Source organism: Schistocerca serialis, chromosome 5 (assembly GCF_023864345.2).
Source record: "Schistocerca serialis cubense isolate TAMUIC-IGC-003099 chromosome 5, iqSchSeri2.2, whole genome shotgun sequence".
Taxonomy (NCBI): Eukaryota; Metazoa; Arthropoda; class Insecta; order Orthoptera; family Acrididae; genus Schistocerca; species Schistocerca serialis.
In genome coordinates, this window is record NC_064642.1 from 312,121,492 (window position 1) to 312,138,731 (window position 17,240).

Consider the following 17,240-nt stretch of genomic DNA (forward strand, 5'->3'; position numbering starts at 1 on the left):
CATCCTCACTCTAATAACTGCTTATGTACTGTCCCACATTCCCTTGCCAGCAAAAGCTCACAACATAGTGACCTACCACTACAAGTGCAAAGTACTGGCTTAAACTTCTAACATTGTTAATGGTGAGACGCTTCAGAAAACTTACAACAAATACAGTTTCTTATGCTACGCGGTACCATCTGTGTGTGATAACATTTGATATCTTGAAAATGAGATTATCTTACTAAATGGTTTTCAGCAATTGCTACTGAAAAACTAGTCACATCAATTTCCAAAGTAAATCAGCCAAAATTCCACCATACGCAATATCATAAAGAGTGAGTTCCTACAGCAGATATTACCACTCTCACACAACTAGAACAGAGACTGATGTCTATCATCTAAACACACTCAAACATCAAATGGTTCTTTATTAAAAACCCCTTGTTCAAGTAAGAAAATCACTGGTACAGTCATTGAGCCTCACACAAGCAATGGTTAAACAGTCATGCTTCCCAATTCTTGTATTCTTTCTCATAACTGTTGCATGACATACTTTCTTTGTACTCTTATTTCTTTGATATTTGCTTGAGGCTTACTTTTTGCACATTTGTACCAAATTATACAGGATCTTGTTGGTGGCTCAGTACGCTTAGTGATTTAGTCATCTAAGTATCAGTTTCTAATGATGTATGATTTGTCAGCTTAACACAAGGGAAAAAATAAAATGTAGGTCTAAAGATATTTTTAATAATATTGCATGACTTTAATATTAACACAGCAAAATGACTGTGCAAGAACCGTCCTTTATAGCACATGCTCATTCAACCTGCAGCCATGCAAAGAGCCCAACAAGACGTGCAGATTCAGTCTACACTATTATAGATTATTTAATCACTAACATATCTTTGAACAGACAGACCACACAAATCATGGACACAGTAACTTCTGACCATTGTAAGCAATCAATTTAAGTCCATGATAATGTCATGAGCAATGAAGATACAGTGATAGAACTAAGACAGACCAAACCAGGAAACCTACATATCTTGGAAGTTTAGTGAAAACAGAAAACTGTGAGGGGATTTATGGTAAAAAAAAGAGTTAGGCAATTTTCTTTGAAACTATAATTTATTATATAAATATCAACTGTCCAAAATTATAGGAGACATGACAATGAAAAGTCCAGTAAAAAGTTTGATCACAGCATTAGTTATTCAGAGCAGGGAAGAAGTAAATGGAGTAAGCCTATAGGGTGAGGTCTTTGGAGACATAAAGAAAGCTTGGAGCAGGATAACGGAGACAAAAGCCTAACTTCCTCAAATGCTACCAACACCGTATGGGCACACATAAACACAAGCGAACAACAGAAAAGTACCAGCTTATGTTAACATCATACTCTAAAGGACAGAACATAAGGAAATAATCCATGTGAAGTTGTTGGATTTTCAATCAGTATTACATACATATAGTGGATAGGCTGGTCTGAAATAGAAACATACAAACAGCTTCGTAAAGGTAACAAATGATATGTTCCTCTCATCAACTGTTGAGGTTTAAGTCAAATATAATTATATCTTTTCAGGCTTTCCCGGTGGATTGTTGCAAATAAATTTCTAGGGTTTGCCCGCTGGATTGTATTGTGTAAATCACACACTATGATCTCACAGAAAACCCGAGATATGTATTTGCAAAATTCAGAGTAATTGTATGGCATGTCTCCTAATATTTTAAGTGTAGGCTATTTCTAAAAACCTAACAGAATCTCCCAAGTGCCTTATAAGTGATATGCTGGAGAAAGGAATACAAGTATTTCCAAATTGCTTGAAGAAAATTAATTCTCATACATAAAGATGGAGACAAAAGGAATCATGGCAACTACAAGTATTACTATTACAACCGCTGTCTAAAATTGCAGAAATAGTCAAAGGATACGATGAAATTTCATGAGTAAACAGAACATAATAAAGCAGCACCACATCGTTTCAAGAAAGGTCAACCCACAAAGAAAGCAGCTGCAGATTTCACAGCATATGTAGTATTTGCTTTGAAAAAACAGAAACAAGTTTGTAGTCTATTCCTCGACCTACCAAAGACATTTGATCATGTGTGTCACAGTCTTCTTTTAGAAAAATTTAACCATATATAACGCAGAGCAAACAACAATAGCCTAATAATATCAAGACCTTTATTGAAAAATAAACAACAATGTGCAGTATAAATTCACAACAGATTGGAAACTGTGCTTCCAACAAATGTTTACCTTATCCTACCTTTTACTTTCAGCAGACAAAACTCCCGTAGCAGAAGCACGACGGCTACTTTATGAGGTGTGATACTCTGTGTTCCCTCTCTCTTGTATTGCACTAAAATTGTAAATGTTCAAAGAAGTAAAACATGGTGTACCACAAGGTTCGGTATAAGGACCATCACTATTTATTCTGTTTGCAAATGATATGTCAGAAGCTGTTAACGAAACAAACATTAATGCCAATAACACATCTCTAAAGTCACCAGTGAATCTGCGAAGGACCTAGTAAATGAAGACATGTTTACAAATGGATAGGGCACAAATATATTTTTTGGGGGAAGGGCGCAACCTTTTTACAAATTTAAGTAAAGGGCAATTCCACAGTTACGGGTGTTTCATGTACACACCTTAAAATCAGGAAAAATAATGTAAGGAAAAATATTTATTGAATTTAATATTGAAAACTTTTAAGGCTTACATTGTATTTCATGTTAGAAATGTTGATACTGGAATTGTTTTATTGTTCTCTTGGTTATTAATCAAAAAAGTAGTGTTACGGGTGTTACCAAAAGTAGACCTGGCCCCTGTTATGAGTTAGGGAATCCTCTAATTTCTGCAGACTTTATGAAGCTTTTATTCTTGTAAAACAACTGTTAAGAGGTATTGCCCCAAATTTTATTTTGAAATATAAATTTTTATTTTTTTGGACATCATAACTTAGTATATATATATATATATATATATATTTTTTTTTGCTGTTACAGGTGTTACATTAAATGTTACGGGTGTTACATAGATACATCAGATTTGATTCTTGAAGGAATAAATTTACCTCTTACAATTGCATAAAAAGAGAAGAAGTATTGTAGTTTATTTGGAATAAAAGCATGTACTTACAAAAACATATTTGAAGGATGAAGCTATTTATTACACAAAAAATTTTGTTACAGTTTTATAGTACAACTAGGCCAAGATATCATTACTTACTTAACATTTACCTCATTTTGCAGGCCTAATAAATTTATGACAAAAATGTTTTCTTATTATTGATTGGTTTAAAAACTTCATTTAAAAATCTTTTTCAGCAACATCCAACTCAAAATTGAACTATTAGTACAAACGGTTACCTTGTTCTTTGATTTCTGGTGTTGTTACCTTAGATAGTACTTGACTGAATTTCAAAAAACAAACATCAGTTTCATCTAGTTTAAAAAGTGTTTTACTTTTTCCTGCTGACTTCAGAAACATTATTTTCATATCCTCCTCTTCATCAACTTCACTCTGGGAGATTCCCAAGTAACAGTATTGAGTTTTGGATAGGGTTGGCTTCTTTTTGTCTCTTGGAATGTGAACCAAGACAAATAATCCACATTTTAAATCAGACTTTTCAATTTTATTAGTTAGGCTTAACTCACAAGCACTTCCAACATTGTCTTGTGATTCAGATAGTGAAACAGTCTCCTGATCAGTATCATCAGAACTGCACACTTCATAGAAGTTTATGCATCTTTTGCATGTAATGTTTTAACTTTGGCCTCCTCAGTAATAAAAACTGACACCCTTGACATTAATAACTCTGCTGTTTTTGAAACCAGCAAATCAGTTGTGTTATAACGCCAAAAGTGATGGCAGCCCTGGATTTGAGGAATTGCTTGTAAATTTTTCCACCTTACATCCAAAATAGGAATGTTATGCTCCACTGTTATCTTATCAACCCATAGTGCCTTAATTTTAGAAAAACTCGTCAGAGTGTAGTCATAAAAGTCAATTGCATTGTTAATAATAACTTTCCTAGATCTAACAGCTGTCCACGCGCTCCTCTTCAGTGCACCTCCAATGCCATCCATGGCTCCTTTACCATGTGAACTGGCAAAAAAATTCCACTCAACTGTCAATCCAAAGTCTCTCTGAAAATAACATAGATTGGACAAAGTATATTTATTTTTGAACTGCCCAGCACAGTTGTCAGAAAATATAAAAACTCAACTTTAGGAAACGCTTTTTTAATCTCCGTTATAACAGTTTTAAGAAAAGTCCACACAAAATATTTTGTGTCTGAAAGGTCGTTACTGATGACTGCACAGGACCTGACTTCATGGTTTGCAAACTAACTGCAGAAAGTGCAAATAGTTACTTGTGAATGCGCCCAGTGTGCACTCTGCACCTCATGTTGTAAAATTAGAGCATAATTCTCAGCAAAGTCCATTTGAAGAACACATTCTTCAACGTCAAGGCTGTTTTTCTTTCCTTGGAAGAAATCACTCTGCTTTATCTTCATGTAGCAATGTTTTTTAAACTGAGGCAATTTGTCACCCAATGATGCTAAGGAATCATCGCAGCTCCCTGAATGTTCACTAAGACAAGGACGATGTTTCGCATCATTTTCCCATTGCTGCCCAGACAATCTTTTTAGTTAAGTCAAAGCCTTCTGGGATAAATTTGCTCAATTTAATTTGACATTCCTGGCATGACCCAAAAACAGTCTTCGTTCTGTGAATTACAGCTTAATTCGTTCAATAATTCCTTGTGATTGCTTGGAACAGATGGAACAGCTTTGCTCAAAGACTCAAGTATGCTTATAAAATTATAGGCTCTTATGAATGACTAGAATTTGCCTCAATAAGCAGTTTATTGGGCCTATATAAAATTTAAAACAGGTTAGCAATATTGTTGTTCTTGGAAAAGTTAGAATGAAAACAAACTATATGTAATCTAAAGAATTTTGGGTTTAATTAACTTTTTAGGAGAACGTCAGTTGAATCAGGTTAATGCCCCAATTAACTTTTATAATGTAGGTGCAGTGCTTAAAAAAGTATGCAGAGGAATAAATTTTTTTGTTTTCATGTTTAAAACTGTTTTCATATGTAATAAACATAGTTAAAAAACTTTATCATTCATAATAATACCCTTTGGCTATAATTTAAATGTAGGGCCTAGGCCTACTAAAGATGAAGGTGGCATTAGACCTTCCAATTCAAGTTACGGGTGTTACGCATGTGTTGAGTAACACCCGAAACAAAAATTAGTAACATCCGTAACAGCTCTAAGAGTGTTAAATAAGATTTCAAAATGCCATGTAATGGTATGATATTGTAAAAATGTGCATAACCTCACTTTTACAGAAAGGTATTGTACAGAACAAATTTACTAGATTACAAATTAAACTTTTATATCTCTCTTGTTACGGGTGGTACAAGCTGCACATATATTATAAAACTAACAAAGTAAAGAAATGCAATTAGCTTAGCTCAACAAAACGAATTATTATGAGCTATAACAATGTTGACTTCACTATTCTTTGCAACAATAGAACAATCAGCCATATATAACACAACTAATACTCATCTGGAAATAGCATAAAACATATCTCTCTGTGGTGCCATAGAGTAGTGCACTTTAAACACTTAGGCCTAGTGAAGGTAGAATTTAATTTTTTCATAGTGATGATTATTTTGCAATGAACAAATGTACTTTTAACTTGGCATTTTTAAGATCATATTTGAAATATTGTCATTTTAATTTTTTTGTCATGAAGTCTCTTTAACATGGAATGACCCTAAAACAACTTTCATGAGGCTACAAGCAAATAGGGCAGTCAAAGCAGATGATCTTGATATCAAGCTTGGCGATTCAAGTATTTCAGAAGTTCGCTGTAGCAAGTTTATGGGATTGATGGTGGACAGTTTCGTGACATAGGAAACGAATGCAGATAATAATAAATATAAATAAATTCAACAAATTACGAACACTAATAGTGTACATAGGCCTATATGAAACAACTATATTCTTAAAAATAAACTGCACAGTTTTTCTGAACGAAAATATATACAATTGTAAAAAAATGTGTAAAAATATCTATAACAGACAAACTTCAGTGACAAAGATCCTAAATAGCTGGGTGTGTATTTTAAGACCCACACAGTAGGGCCTATAAAGAACATAGAAGCATTGTCTCCTTTCAAACAAAACCTAAAATGTTACCTGGTCTCAGCCTGTTGTTACAATTGAGAGTTCTTAGATGCAAGTACACAAAATCCTTAAACAGGAGATTCTTCTACAAATTCCTTGTAAAATGGTCTAAAGATGCTGTATATATATTTTATGATACTACTTTGTGTACGTTGGCTATGTATGGAAATTTATTTGTATGGTGTAGATTCTAAATCTCACAAACACTTGAAAAATTGTGTCATGCATACTCTGACGTATCCACTATAATAACAAAAAAAAAAAAATAAGGAACGGACGAAAAATAAACGTATACACTTGTGTTTAACAGGTAGACGACATATGGTCTCCGTATTTGTCAGATTCAATTTACAAAAATCACGGAAAACGTAAATCAGAATAGATGGAGAAAGAGTTGAATCGTATTAAGATTATAGTTAGTTTCCTCGCATGGTCTTAGAAGTCGTTGGTGGTGTTTGACACACACTCTCTCCCCCCCTTCCCCCACAATAATTGGTTGAAGTGACTCACTGTGACAGTGAAATAAAGACAAAAGTGTGGAACCGCAAACAATACTACTATATCCTGCAAAATAATTATTTCTTAGTTTCACAGGTTTCTTAGTATGATAAACTTGTAATTAACTTGATTTTACTTTATCCTACCTTTTACTTTCAGCAGACAAAACTCCCGTACCAGAAGCACGACGGCTACTTTATGCGGTGTGATACTCTCTGTGTTCCCTCTCTTTTGTATTGCACTAAAATTGTAAATGTCTTTAGCAGCTGACATGATGCAACAGCAACTGATGATTTCTTCCACAGACGACTATTTTCGGAATGACACATGTGAAAATCGTAATCACCTACACAAACAAGTGTCATAGCTCCACTAACTTCTAAATACCGCCATTTATTTTAGTTGTAACATTGTACACATGTCATTTGCAGTGTCACCAACATTAATACAACAGGTGTAAGGCACGTACACACGCTACGAACTGTCGGCGGTAGTGGTGGGCAGGAAATCGCGTATCTGTTAGAAATCGCAGTGACTGAGAAGTCACAGATATCACAGTAGCAACTTTACAGAATCTAACTGCGATTTCAGTCACAGTTAGCAGTCGCAAGTAGTATTTCACATTCAAAGACGTGAGCCATCTATTGGTCGAATTTAGCACTGCTTTCTGCGATTTCAGTGAAAAGTCGCAACTAAGAGTCGCAAGTAGCAACTAAAAAGCGCGGTTAACAGTGGCATCTGTTGGCCGAAGTTCGTACTACGTCCATCTCTGCGGTACGCTATGGAGTCTAACTGCGATTTCCGTGACAAGTCGCAACTAAGAGTCGCAAGTAGCAACTAAAAAGCGCGGTTAACAGTGGCATCTGTTGGCCGAAGTTCGTACTACGTCCATCTCTGCGGTACACTATGGAGTCTAACTGCGATTTCCGTGACAAGTCGCAACTAAGAGTCGCAAGTAGCAACTAGAAAGCGCGGTTAACAGTGCCATCTGTGGGTCAAAGTTCGTACTACGTCCATCTCTGCGGTACGCTATGGAGTCTAACTGCGATTTCCGTGACAAGTCGCAACTAAGAGTCGCAAGTAGCAACTAAAAAGCGCAGTTAGCACTGCCATCTGTTGAGCAAAGTTCATACTACGCTATTCGCTACAGAGTCAAACTGCGATTTCTGTGACAAATCGCAACTAAGAGTCGCAAGTAGCAACTAAAAAGCGCAGTTAACATACTTTTCCTAGTGTCATCTGTTGACCGACGTACGTACTTCGTTATGAGAGCCTTGTGCCTCACGAGATCGATGTGCTGTGTGTGCATATGAAGGGCTTATTTCAATAGTGGTACAAGTCCATTTTTGTTATTTTGAGATATAGAGTCGTAAAGTTAAATGAGTGCTGAAAAATCTGCAGTTGAGATACCAGAAATATTCAAGCATATGGCTTCTTGCTAGAGATGAACCTTTATTTATGTTTGTTTGGATCGCTAACTTCAGAAGCATTATAGACAGAAAAGTGTAGGTAATGGACTTGTACCACTATTGAAATAAGCCCTTCATATTATATGACGACATGCACATTCAGCATCAGTTATGGTTGATCAAATACTGCTGTGACTCTAAATGTATTATATTAATAAGAAGCAACATTGCCTTTTTCTCCTGAAAATATCGAGTAACGTAACAAATGTGTTTGATTCTGCTTCCAATATGACAGTTTTGGTTAATACTCCACATGCCTACAGGACTTTGCAATGTTAACACAGCAGAACTCAGACATCTGTATAAGTGTAGAGAAATGAAAACAGTCATATGAATGCCTCACTTTTGTTCCGACACAGTTCAAGACTCGGGAGAAAAGTTTTACACCTGGTGTTCTACATGGCAACTTCACACACAAGAACTTTTTGCCGACACTACTACCACCTACATAAGTAAGCTTTTCCTGTGTCACTTTCAAGTAATGCACTTAAGCTATTCCTGATTTAACTGGAAGATCTGTACTTCCCACTTTCATATCAACAGCCTCAAAATGCATATTGTAGACTTCGGGATATGTTACAGGTCAGTGTCACACCAAGATTGGCGAGAAAGGGGGGGGGGGGGGGCGGCACGTCGGTATCCAACAAGTGTTTACCAATAAATAAGTGGCGGAAAATTACGGGTATAGGACGGCTTAACATGTGGAAAATAACATTTTTATTATTCACTCAATGTATTTAACATTTATTATTCCTTTAAAATGGCACAACAACTTCAATAAAACACTTCAATCAGTCACACACTTATTTCATAATTATTTCACTTTTAAACTCCAAATCCTCTAAGAGCTGCCTTGAATCTTCACGAGACTCTCTCAACAGCCTTGATGTGGATAGATATGTACAGCAAACAGTAATCAGTCAGAACTGCGTCTGCAAAAACACAAGGATTATTAAACAATTTTTGCTGTCACTTTACTAGCAATATAATTGACAGAGTACATTGCTAATATTTGCTATATCACATTTGCTAATATTTGCTATATCACATTCGCAAGAACGATCTCACTGAAGTAATTAAGTCCATCAAAACGCTTAGAAACTAACCTCTCGTCTGACGAAAACGGTCTAAAGACTGACAATTTCTTCAGCTCTGTTGACAATGATATTTTGAATTATCACTTTACTGAGTGACTGAAATGTAGTTCAGGTACCTATGAACATAACAATATGTTAGAATTCATTTTCTAAACACGAACTATTACGGTACTGTGCGGCTACTTACATATTAATTACACTATTAATATTTTCACAGTTGTTTCTTTAATACAAAATTAAAGCCAACGGAAGAATAAACGTAAAACATACTTACCAATGACAGATTCGTTGAGATGCAATTTTCTGTGTGGACAGATGTAACTTTTTCATACGGTGGTACGTCGCAGAAATCGCAGGAGTCACAGAAATCGCAGAAGTAGCAGAAGTCACAGAAATCGCAGAAGTAGCAGAAATCGCAGAAGTAGCAGAAGTCGCAGAAATCGCGGAAGTAGCAGAAATAGCAGTGGCGGAGGGATACGCGACTTAGGTTCCTTAACTGCGACTCTTAACTGCGACAAATCACAGTTAAGAATAACAGATACTGAAAAGTAGCATTCACAGAAATCACTGATATCGGAAAATCGCAGTTTAGCCCAACACTAGTCGGCGGCCTGCGCAAAGACTTCCTCACATAATATCTGCGCAGATATATCACTGCGTATGCACAAAAGACATGCGTACATTTGAGATGTGCGCGAAACGGATAGTCGGAGTTGGAGATTTGATCAAAATTGCTCAAATCTTTCGGTATCAACCACGTCTGCAAAGACAAATCATAGCGTGTGGACAGCAGATCGCCGCAAATCTAGTGCGAGAAGCGTGTTTCGAACCGGCTATTTGTTCAGTCGAGATGTGGTTGTACAATCTCCGGTTAGTAGCCAGTTAAGCTATATTCCCGGCATAGCGTGAGAAATGCGTTGTAGAAACCCAGAATAATTCTAAAGTCACATTTAACTTAAGTCTGTTTCAATACATTTGATTAATAGACATCAAACATCCACCTACCAAACCCAAAAAGATCCAGTACAGTGACTTTTATCATAAGATACACCATCCTTGTCACTTGAACAAATTATTTTTCGCGGTTATAATCTACGCCTAAAGATTTGGCCTGCTTGTGGTTTCTAATAAAACTGCAAATTCAGTCTACAGATTCCAAACTATATCCTGATTATGATGTATTTCATTCTCAGGATGTCTTTGACTAAATTTATGAGATTTCCAAAGCCCACATTTCGTGTCGTGTTGGCTATCATGAAAAAAAAATTGTTTTGAATTTCACAAATTGTCGTCCGAAATCTGTATTTCAGGCGATGAGGTCGGCTGCGTTGTGACCACCCTCGTAGTGGCGTACTGATTTGAAAAGATCGGCCATCTTATGCCGATGTCGGTCGTCAGCTGAATCTTCCGATATCGACACCACTGTGATCACAGTGGACAACGCATTGCCTCCAAGATAACATATAGCTGCTGGAAATGACGGCACATGCCAAAATTATGTATGAAATAGTTACTGCTCCGCAAACATTTAGGGTGAGATACTGCAACAACAGCCTCCAGTCTAGATATGTGCCGTAGTTACATTTCTGGGCGAGGAATATAAAGAAGATTATGAATGTTTATTGTAAATGTTGGCATCTTATTTTTATACATACCCTCAGTATAATTATAAATAATGACACAGTAGAAACAGAATTTACTTGTACCCAGTAACTGCGATAGTGGATGCATAAATAGTGTTAAATAATTCATCAAAAGTACTTTCTGTAGGACACTCATTGCTGCTGTAATAACTTAATCATTCTAAGACATAAATACAATAGCAAGCTAGCCAATAACAGATCTCAGAATTGTCTGTCAAATCAATCGTCATAATGTCTTTGTTGTCAAAGTTCTATACCAGTACTACATACCTACATACATTTCACCATTACGATACAGCTATGTTCGATGGAATACAATCATGTAAAGAAAGGTTACATCTGAATCGGACTGAATGTGGCCTCATTCTGTTGACGACTTTGTCAAATCGTGTATTCCATAGCACATAACTTGGAATGTACATTCCAGTATGTAGCCTCTGCTGTCTTCTCTGGGGACAAATTTGTGTGTCTCTTTCTAGGAGAAAAAGTCGTACATCTTTTGTAACTGCCCTGTCGATCTATGCAAAGCTGTTTGTGAACAGAAAATGTTGCATATTTTTCCCATATTTCATTCGGCAATCTAGAAATATCTCTTAGTGGTCAAACAACAAATACCTGATTTTTATCTAATTTCAAGATAGATCGTAACATTGTTATGCATAAAAGTACCCTACAAACTTAATTAAATGTTTTGCGCTAACGTTTTCATTGAATGAGAAGGCAGCATTCTTCAAGTTTTCCACTACACTCTTGAACTCATTTGCAGTACCTACCAGGCTCAAAGACGAATGCTTTTGGAGTCTGAAACGCTTATCGCTCATGTTAGACATGCTATTCCTGCAGACGATAAGTAAGTAAATATGAAATGACGTATGTGAAAATACCCTGTGTGCTCTTCAGTTGTGGTCAACTTAACCGGACAGGAACGCTATTCCAGAAATAACTAACCAGGGAATAAAACGGCGTTGTACAGGTTAACCCACGATTAGCCTATTGCTCAGCTGGCTATCCCTGCATTCATCCCAAGATTCCACATCTGCCCTTTTTTTCCCACCTCTGTGTGTACAATGAATTTTAAAATGACAAATACTAAGTGCTCTAGAGAGTTCATTGCTAAATTTATTGAAATGTGTAAGAGTCACACATGTTTGTGGACAGTTAAGAGCAAGTAACATTGTGATCTAGACAAGAAGCCAGCTGCTTATAGTTCTTTAATAGAAAAAATACGAGCGGTTGCATCTACGGCGAACAGTGAAACAGTAACAACGAAGTAGTAGTAATGAAATCGTAATATAACATGGGTTCATAACAAATGTGAAGTAGAGGTGAACCATTTAATTCACTATCACAGTACCATAAAACTTTCTAGCTTTTCTATGAACCCTTACATTGAGTGCGGAGTTGAAATTAACTCTTATATAGAATTCAGAGTTGAAATTAAACAAAACAAATCATTTTATTTGATCTTTAAACATTTTACAATGCAACTGATATCGTCATACAGAAGTGCATTAAAGACAATAGATAAAAACAAATACTTAGAAAATACATGGACATTTTATACAAAGAATGTCAACTGCAGCATGCTGGTTAAAATATTTGTATTAACATTTTCATAGATAAGGTCACGATTACAGCATGTATAAAACTCATCTAATGTATAAAAAGCTTTATCTTTTAGCCACTTCTTTGTAATATTTTTAAAAGCAAATAATGGAACATCACATGCCTCTAAAGGCAGTTAATTGAAAAACCTAACTCATAAGTACTGGCAACTGTAAATAATTCTGAAGTCTACTTGCAGGTATATCTAGGTCTTCTTTCTGTTGTGTGTCACATAGGCAAATTGATTTTCTTATGGTGCATTTGTGTTAATTTTATTATATGTGTCATAAACACATAAAACTGGTAACTCTAAAATATTTCTCTTTGATGATGACACTAGCTTGGTAGTAAAGGATGTCGTGTGCAACATTGGCTCAGTTTCAAATAGTGCAGTTCATGACCTATGTTCGTGGCTTGTAGAAAATAAACTAACGCTAAATCACAGTAAGACTCAGTTTGTACAGTTTCTAACACACAACTGAACAAAACCTGACGTTTTAATTTCACAGAATGGGCATATGATTAATGAAACTGATCAGTCTAAATTTGTAGGTGTTCAGATAGGAAAGCCCACGTTCAGGATCTTGTTCAAAGACTTAATGCTGCCATTTTTACTATTCAAACGGTATCTGAAGTGAGTGATCGTTCGACGCGAAAATTAGTCTACTTTGCTGATTTTCATTTGCTTATTTCGTATGGTGTTATATTTTATGGTAACTCTTCCCATTCTAAAAGGATATTTTTGGCTCAGAAATCGGCAGTTCGGGCAATAAGTGAATGTAACCTACGTTCACAAACCTCTTGTCGACACCTGTTTGCGAGTCTGGGTATTTTGATATTGGAATTTCAATAGATATATTCCTTAATATCATTTCTTGTTAACAATATTAGCTTATTCCCAAGAATAAGCAGCTTTCACTCATTTAATACTCAGCATAAATCAAACCTGCATTTGGATTGGACTGCCTTAAGTCTTGTGCAGAAAGGTGTGCAGTATACTGCTGAATACATTTTCAATAAGCTACCACTCGTATTCAAGAATCTTAGCAGTGATTCACGCGCTTTCAAGTCGAAACCGAAGAGTTCCCTCATGGATCACTCCTTCTATTCTGTCGAGGGGTTCCTTGAAAGATTAAGCTGATTCTTGTTGTATTGTTGATTGTGTTTACTTAAACTTATGAACCGACTTTTTTCGGGTTCATAACCATTTATTTTAATCTGTTATTACTTTTATGTTTTAATTTCATGTGGTGACATGTTCCATGACCCTGGAGATTTGCTCATCAATTTGGTCCTATGGAGCCTGATGTGTGAATAAATGAAATAAAAAACAACTGAATATAAATAATGATGGTGTGATCGATATTTTTTTATGCACTCTGCAAGAAGCCTTACTGTCAGAAATTCCTAAAATGCATCTGACGGCCTTTTTCTGTCAAATAAAGATTTTCTTTGAAACTTCCTGGCAAATTAAAACAGTGTGCCGGACGGAGACTCTAACTCGGGAGTTCGAGATCGAGGCTCGGTCCGGCACACAGCTTTAATCTGCCAGGAAGTTTCATATCAGCGCACACTCCGCTGCAGAGCGAAAATCTCATTCTATAAAGATTTTCTTTGGTTCTGGTGAGGTACCCCATCGCAATACTTTATATGTTGTGTGTGTACTGAAGAAGGTATGATATGAGGCAAGTAAAATATTATCATAACAGACATTCTAAGTTTACCCAATAAATAAATGACTTTTGTTAGCTTTGTGAATATAAAAAGCGAATGTGTCTTCCAAGTTAATCTTAAGTCAAGGTGAATACCAAGAAGCTTTGATGATTTACTGCCTGTTTCTGTATCACATAGACTGAGGAGAAGATTATTCTGTTGTTTTGTCAGGATTGATCCTTAACTCATTGAAATCAACACAGGCATTAGCTGTTCGTGTAAAAGTGTAATAAAGAAAATGTTCAAGTGTAATTAAGAAAATGGCATTTCCCTTAATGGATTTTTTGCAGAAACCTTTGTATAAACTTTCTTTTTCCATCTTACATGTAAAAAGAAGACAAACTATGTAAAGTGTAATAAAGAAAATGTTAAAGTGTAACTAAGAAAATGTTATTTCTCTTAACTGTTAAAAATATAAATCATGCTCTCTCTCTCTCTCTCTCTCCCTCTTCCCATATGACAATTTCTATATCATGTATATGATAAAATAGATGATAACAAATTGAATTGAATTGTTCTTCACTTTTTAATTTTAACGTATCTAAGTCCTTCCCTGCTATTATAAAAGTAGTATCATTTGCATTAAGGACTAGTTGGAAGATCGTTTACATAAATGATAATCAATAAGGGCCCAATACAGCTCACTGTGGAATACATCTTGCGATATTTAGTATACTCGATCTTAAATTGTTGAAGTTCACCATCTGTTTTCTATTATTCAAGTAAGATTCAATGACAAAAGTACTTTGCTTCTCATGCCATCCTCCCATAGCTTCGGTAACGAGATTTTGTGATTCACTGAGTCAAAAGTCTTACTAAGATCCACAAGTGTGGCGCGAGCAAATAATCTGGATTCAAATGAGTTTCATGGAAATGATACAATATTTTTGACTTAACTATAGACAAACCTGGCCTGACTCAGTACTGGTATTCTGACAAAAATCCATGACAAGCTAAATGCACAGAAATTTTTAACTGCATAAAGTATTCTACTATTATTGACAATGCTGCTACAAGTGATACAGGACAGAAATTATTAGGGCTTGGCTTTTCACACTTCTTGTGTGAGGGCAAAACGACTGTTTTTTTGGAGAGGGAAAAAAGCGACCCTCTTCAAACAGCCAATTAATCAGTGTACACAGAAGACCGGCTATTATGTATGCTATCTTTTTGGTAGTATAATTGGATTACTGCAGTCACGATAGACACAAAGCCCATGCCTACCACAGTAGTATAAGTTTACATGCCAACTATCTCTGCAGATGACAAAGAAATTAAAGAAATGTATGATGAGATAAAAGAACTTATTCAGATACTGGAGGGAGACAAAAATTTAATAGTCATAGGGGAATGGAATTCGATAGTAGGGAAAGGAAGAGAAGGAAAAGTATTGGGTGAATATGGAATGGGGGTAAGGAATGAACTAGAAAGCCACCTGGTAGAATTTTGCACAGAGCATAACTTAATCATAGCTAACATTGGTTTAAGAGCCATGAAAAAAGGTTATACATGTAGAAGACGCCTGGAGACACTGGAAGGTTTCATATAGATAACATAATGGTAAGATAGAGATTTAGGAATCAAGTTTTAAATTGTAAGATATTTTCAGGCGCAGATATGGACTCTGACCACAATCTGTTGGTTATGAGCTCTAGATTAAAACTGAAGAAACTGCAAAAAGGTGGGAATTTAAGGAGATGGGACCTAGATAAACTGACAGAACCAGAGGTTGTAGGGAGTTTCAGGCAGAGCATTAGGGAACGATTGACAAGAACGGGGGAAAGAAATACAGTAGAAGAAGAAAACGTAACTTTGAGAGATGAAATAGTGAAGGTAGCAGAGGATCAAGAAGGTAAAAAGACGAGGGCCAGTAGAAATCTTTGGGTAACAGAAGAGATGAAAGGAGAAAATATAAAAATGCAGTAAATGAAACAGGCAAAAAGGAGTACAAATGTCTCAAAAATGAGATCGACAGGAAGTACAGAATGGCTAAGGGAGGACGGCTAGACGACAAATGTAAGGATGTAGAGGCATATATCACTAGGGGTAAGGTAGATACTCCCTACAGGAAAATTATAGAGACTTTGGAGAAAAGAGAACCACCTGTATGAATATCAAGAGTTCAGATGGAAACCCAGTTCCAAGCAAAGAAGGGAAAGCAGAAAGGTAAAATGTATATGCAAAGGGTTTATACAAGGGTGATGTACTTGAGGGCAATATTATGGAAATGGAAGAGGACGTAGATGAAGACGATATGCGATATTATGTGAAGAGTTTGAGAGAGCACTGAAAGACTTAAGTCGAAACAAGGCCCCAGGAGTAGACAACATTCCGTTACAGCTACTGATAGCATTGGGAGAGCCAGCCATGACAAAACTTTTCCATATGGTGAGCAAGATGTATGAGACAGGCAAAATACCTTCAGACTTCAGGAAGAATGTGATAGTTCCAATCCCAAAGAAAGCAGGCGCTGACAGGTGTGAAAATTACCGAACTATCAGTTTAATAAGTCATGGCTGCAAAATACTAACACTAATTCTTTAGAGACGGATGGAAAAACTGGTGAAACCCGACCTTAGGGAAGTTCAGTTTGGATTCCGTAGAAATGTTGGAACACATGAGGCAACACTGACCCTACGGCTTATCTTAGAAGATAGATTAAGGAAAGGCAAACCTACGTTTCTAGCATTTGTAGACTTAGAGAAAGCTTTAGACAATGTTGACTGGAATACTCTCTTTGAGATTCTGAATGTGGCAGGGGTAAAATACAGGGAGCGAAAGGCTATTTACAATTTGTTCAGAAAGCAGAGAGCAGTTTTACGAGTCGAGGGGCATGAAAGAGAAGCAATGGTTGGGAAGGGAGTGAGACAGGGTTGTAGCCTATCCCCAATGGTATTCAATCTGTATATTCAGCAAACAGTAAAGGAGACAAAAGAAAAATTTGGAGTAGGAATTAAAATCCATGGAGACAAAATAAAAACTTCGAAGTATGTCGATGACATTGTAATTCTGTCAG

General features: G+C 36.1%; 1 protein-coding gene across 1 annotated transcript in view; it reads right to left on the reverse strand.

Annotated features, from left to right (window-relative positions):
* The window catches only part of LOC126481219 (anaphase-promoting complex subunit 5), a 143,323-nt gene extending 136,144 nt beyond the window's left edge, over window positions 1-7,179 (reverse strand). Inside the window, exon 1 of the mRNA XM_050104823.1 lies at window positions 6,844-7,179. Within this exon, the coding sequence (XP_049960780.1) occupies window positions 6,844-6,970 (127 nt within the window). The 5' untranslated portion in view covers window positions 6,971-7,179. The remainder of the gene's footprint in view (window positions 1-6,843) is intronic.
* Window positions 7,180-17,240: the final 10,061 nt, after the last annotated feature.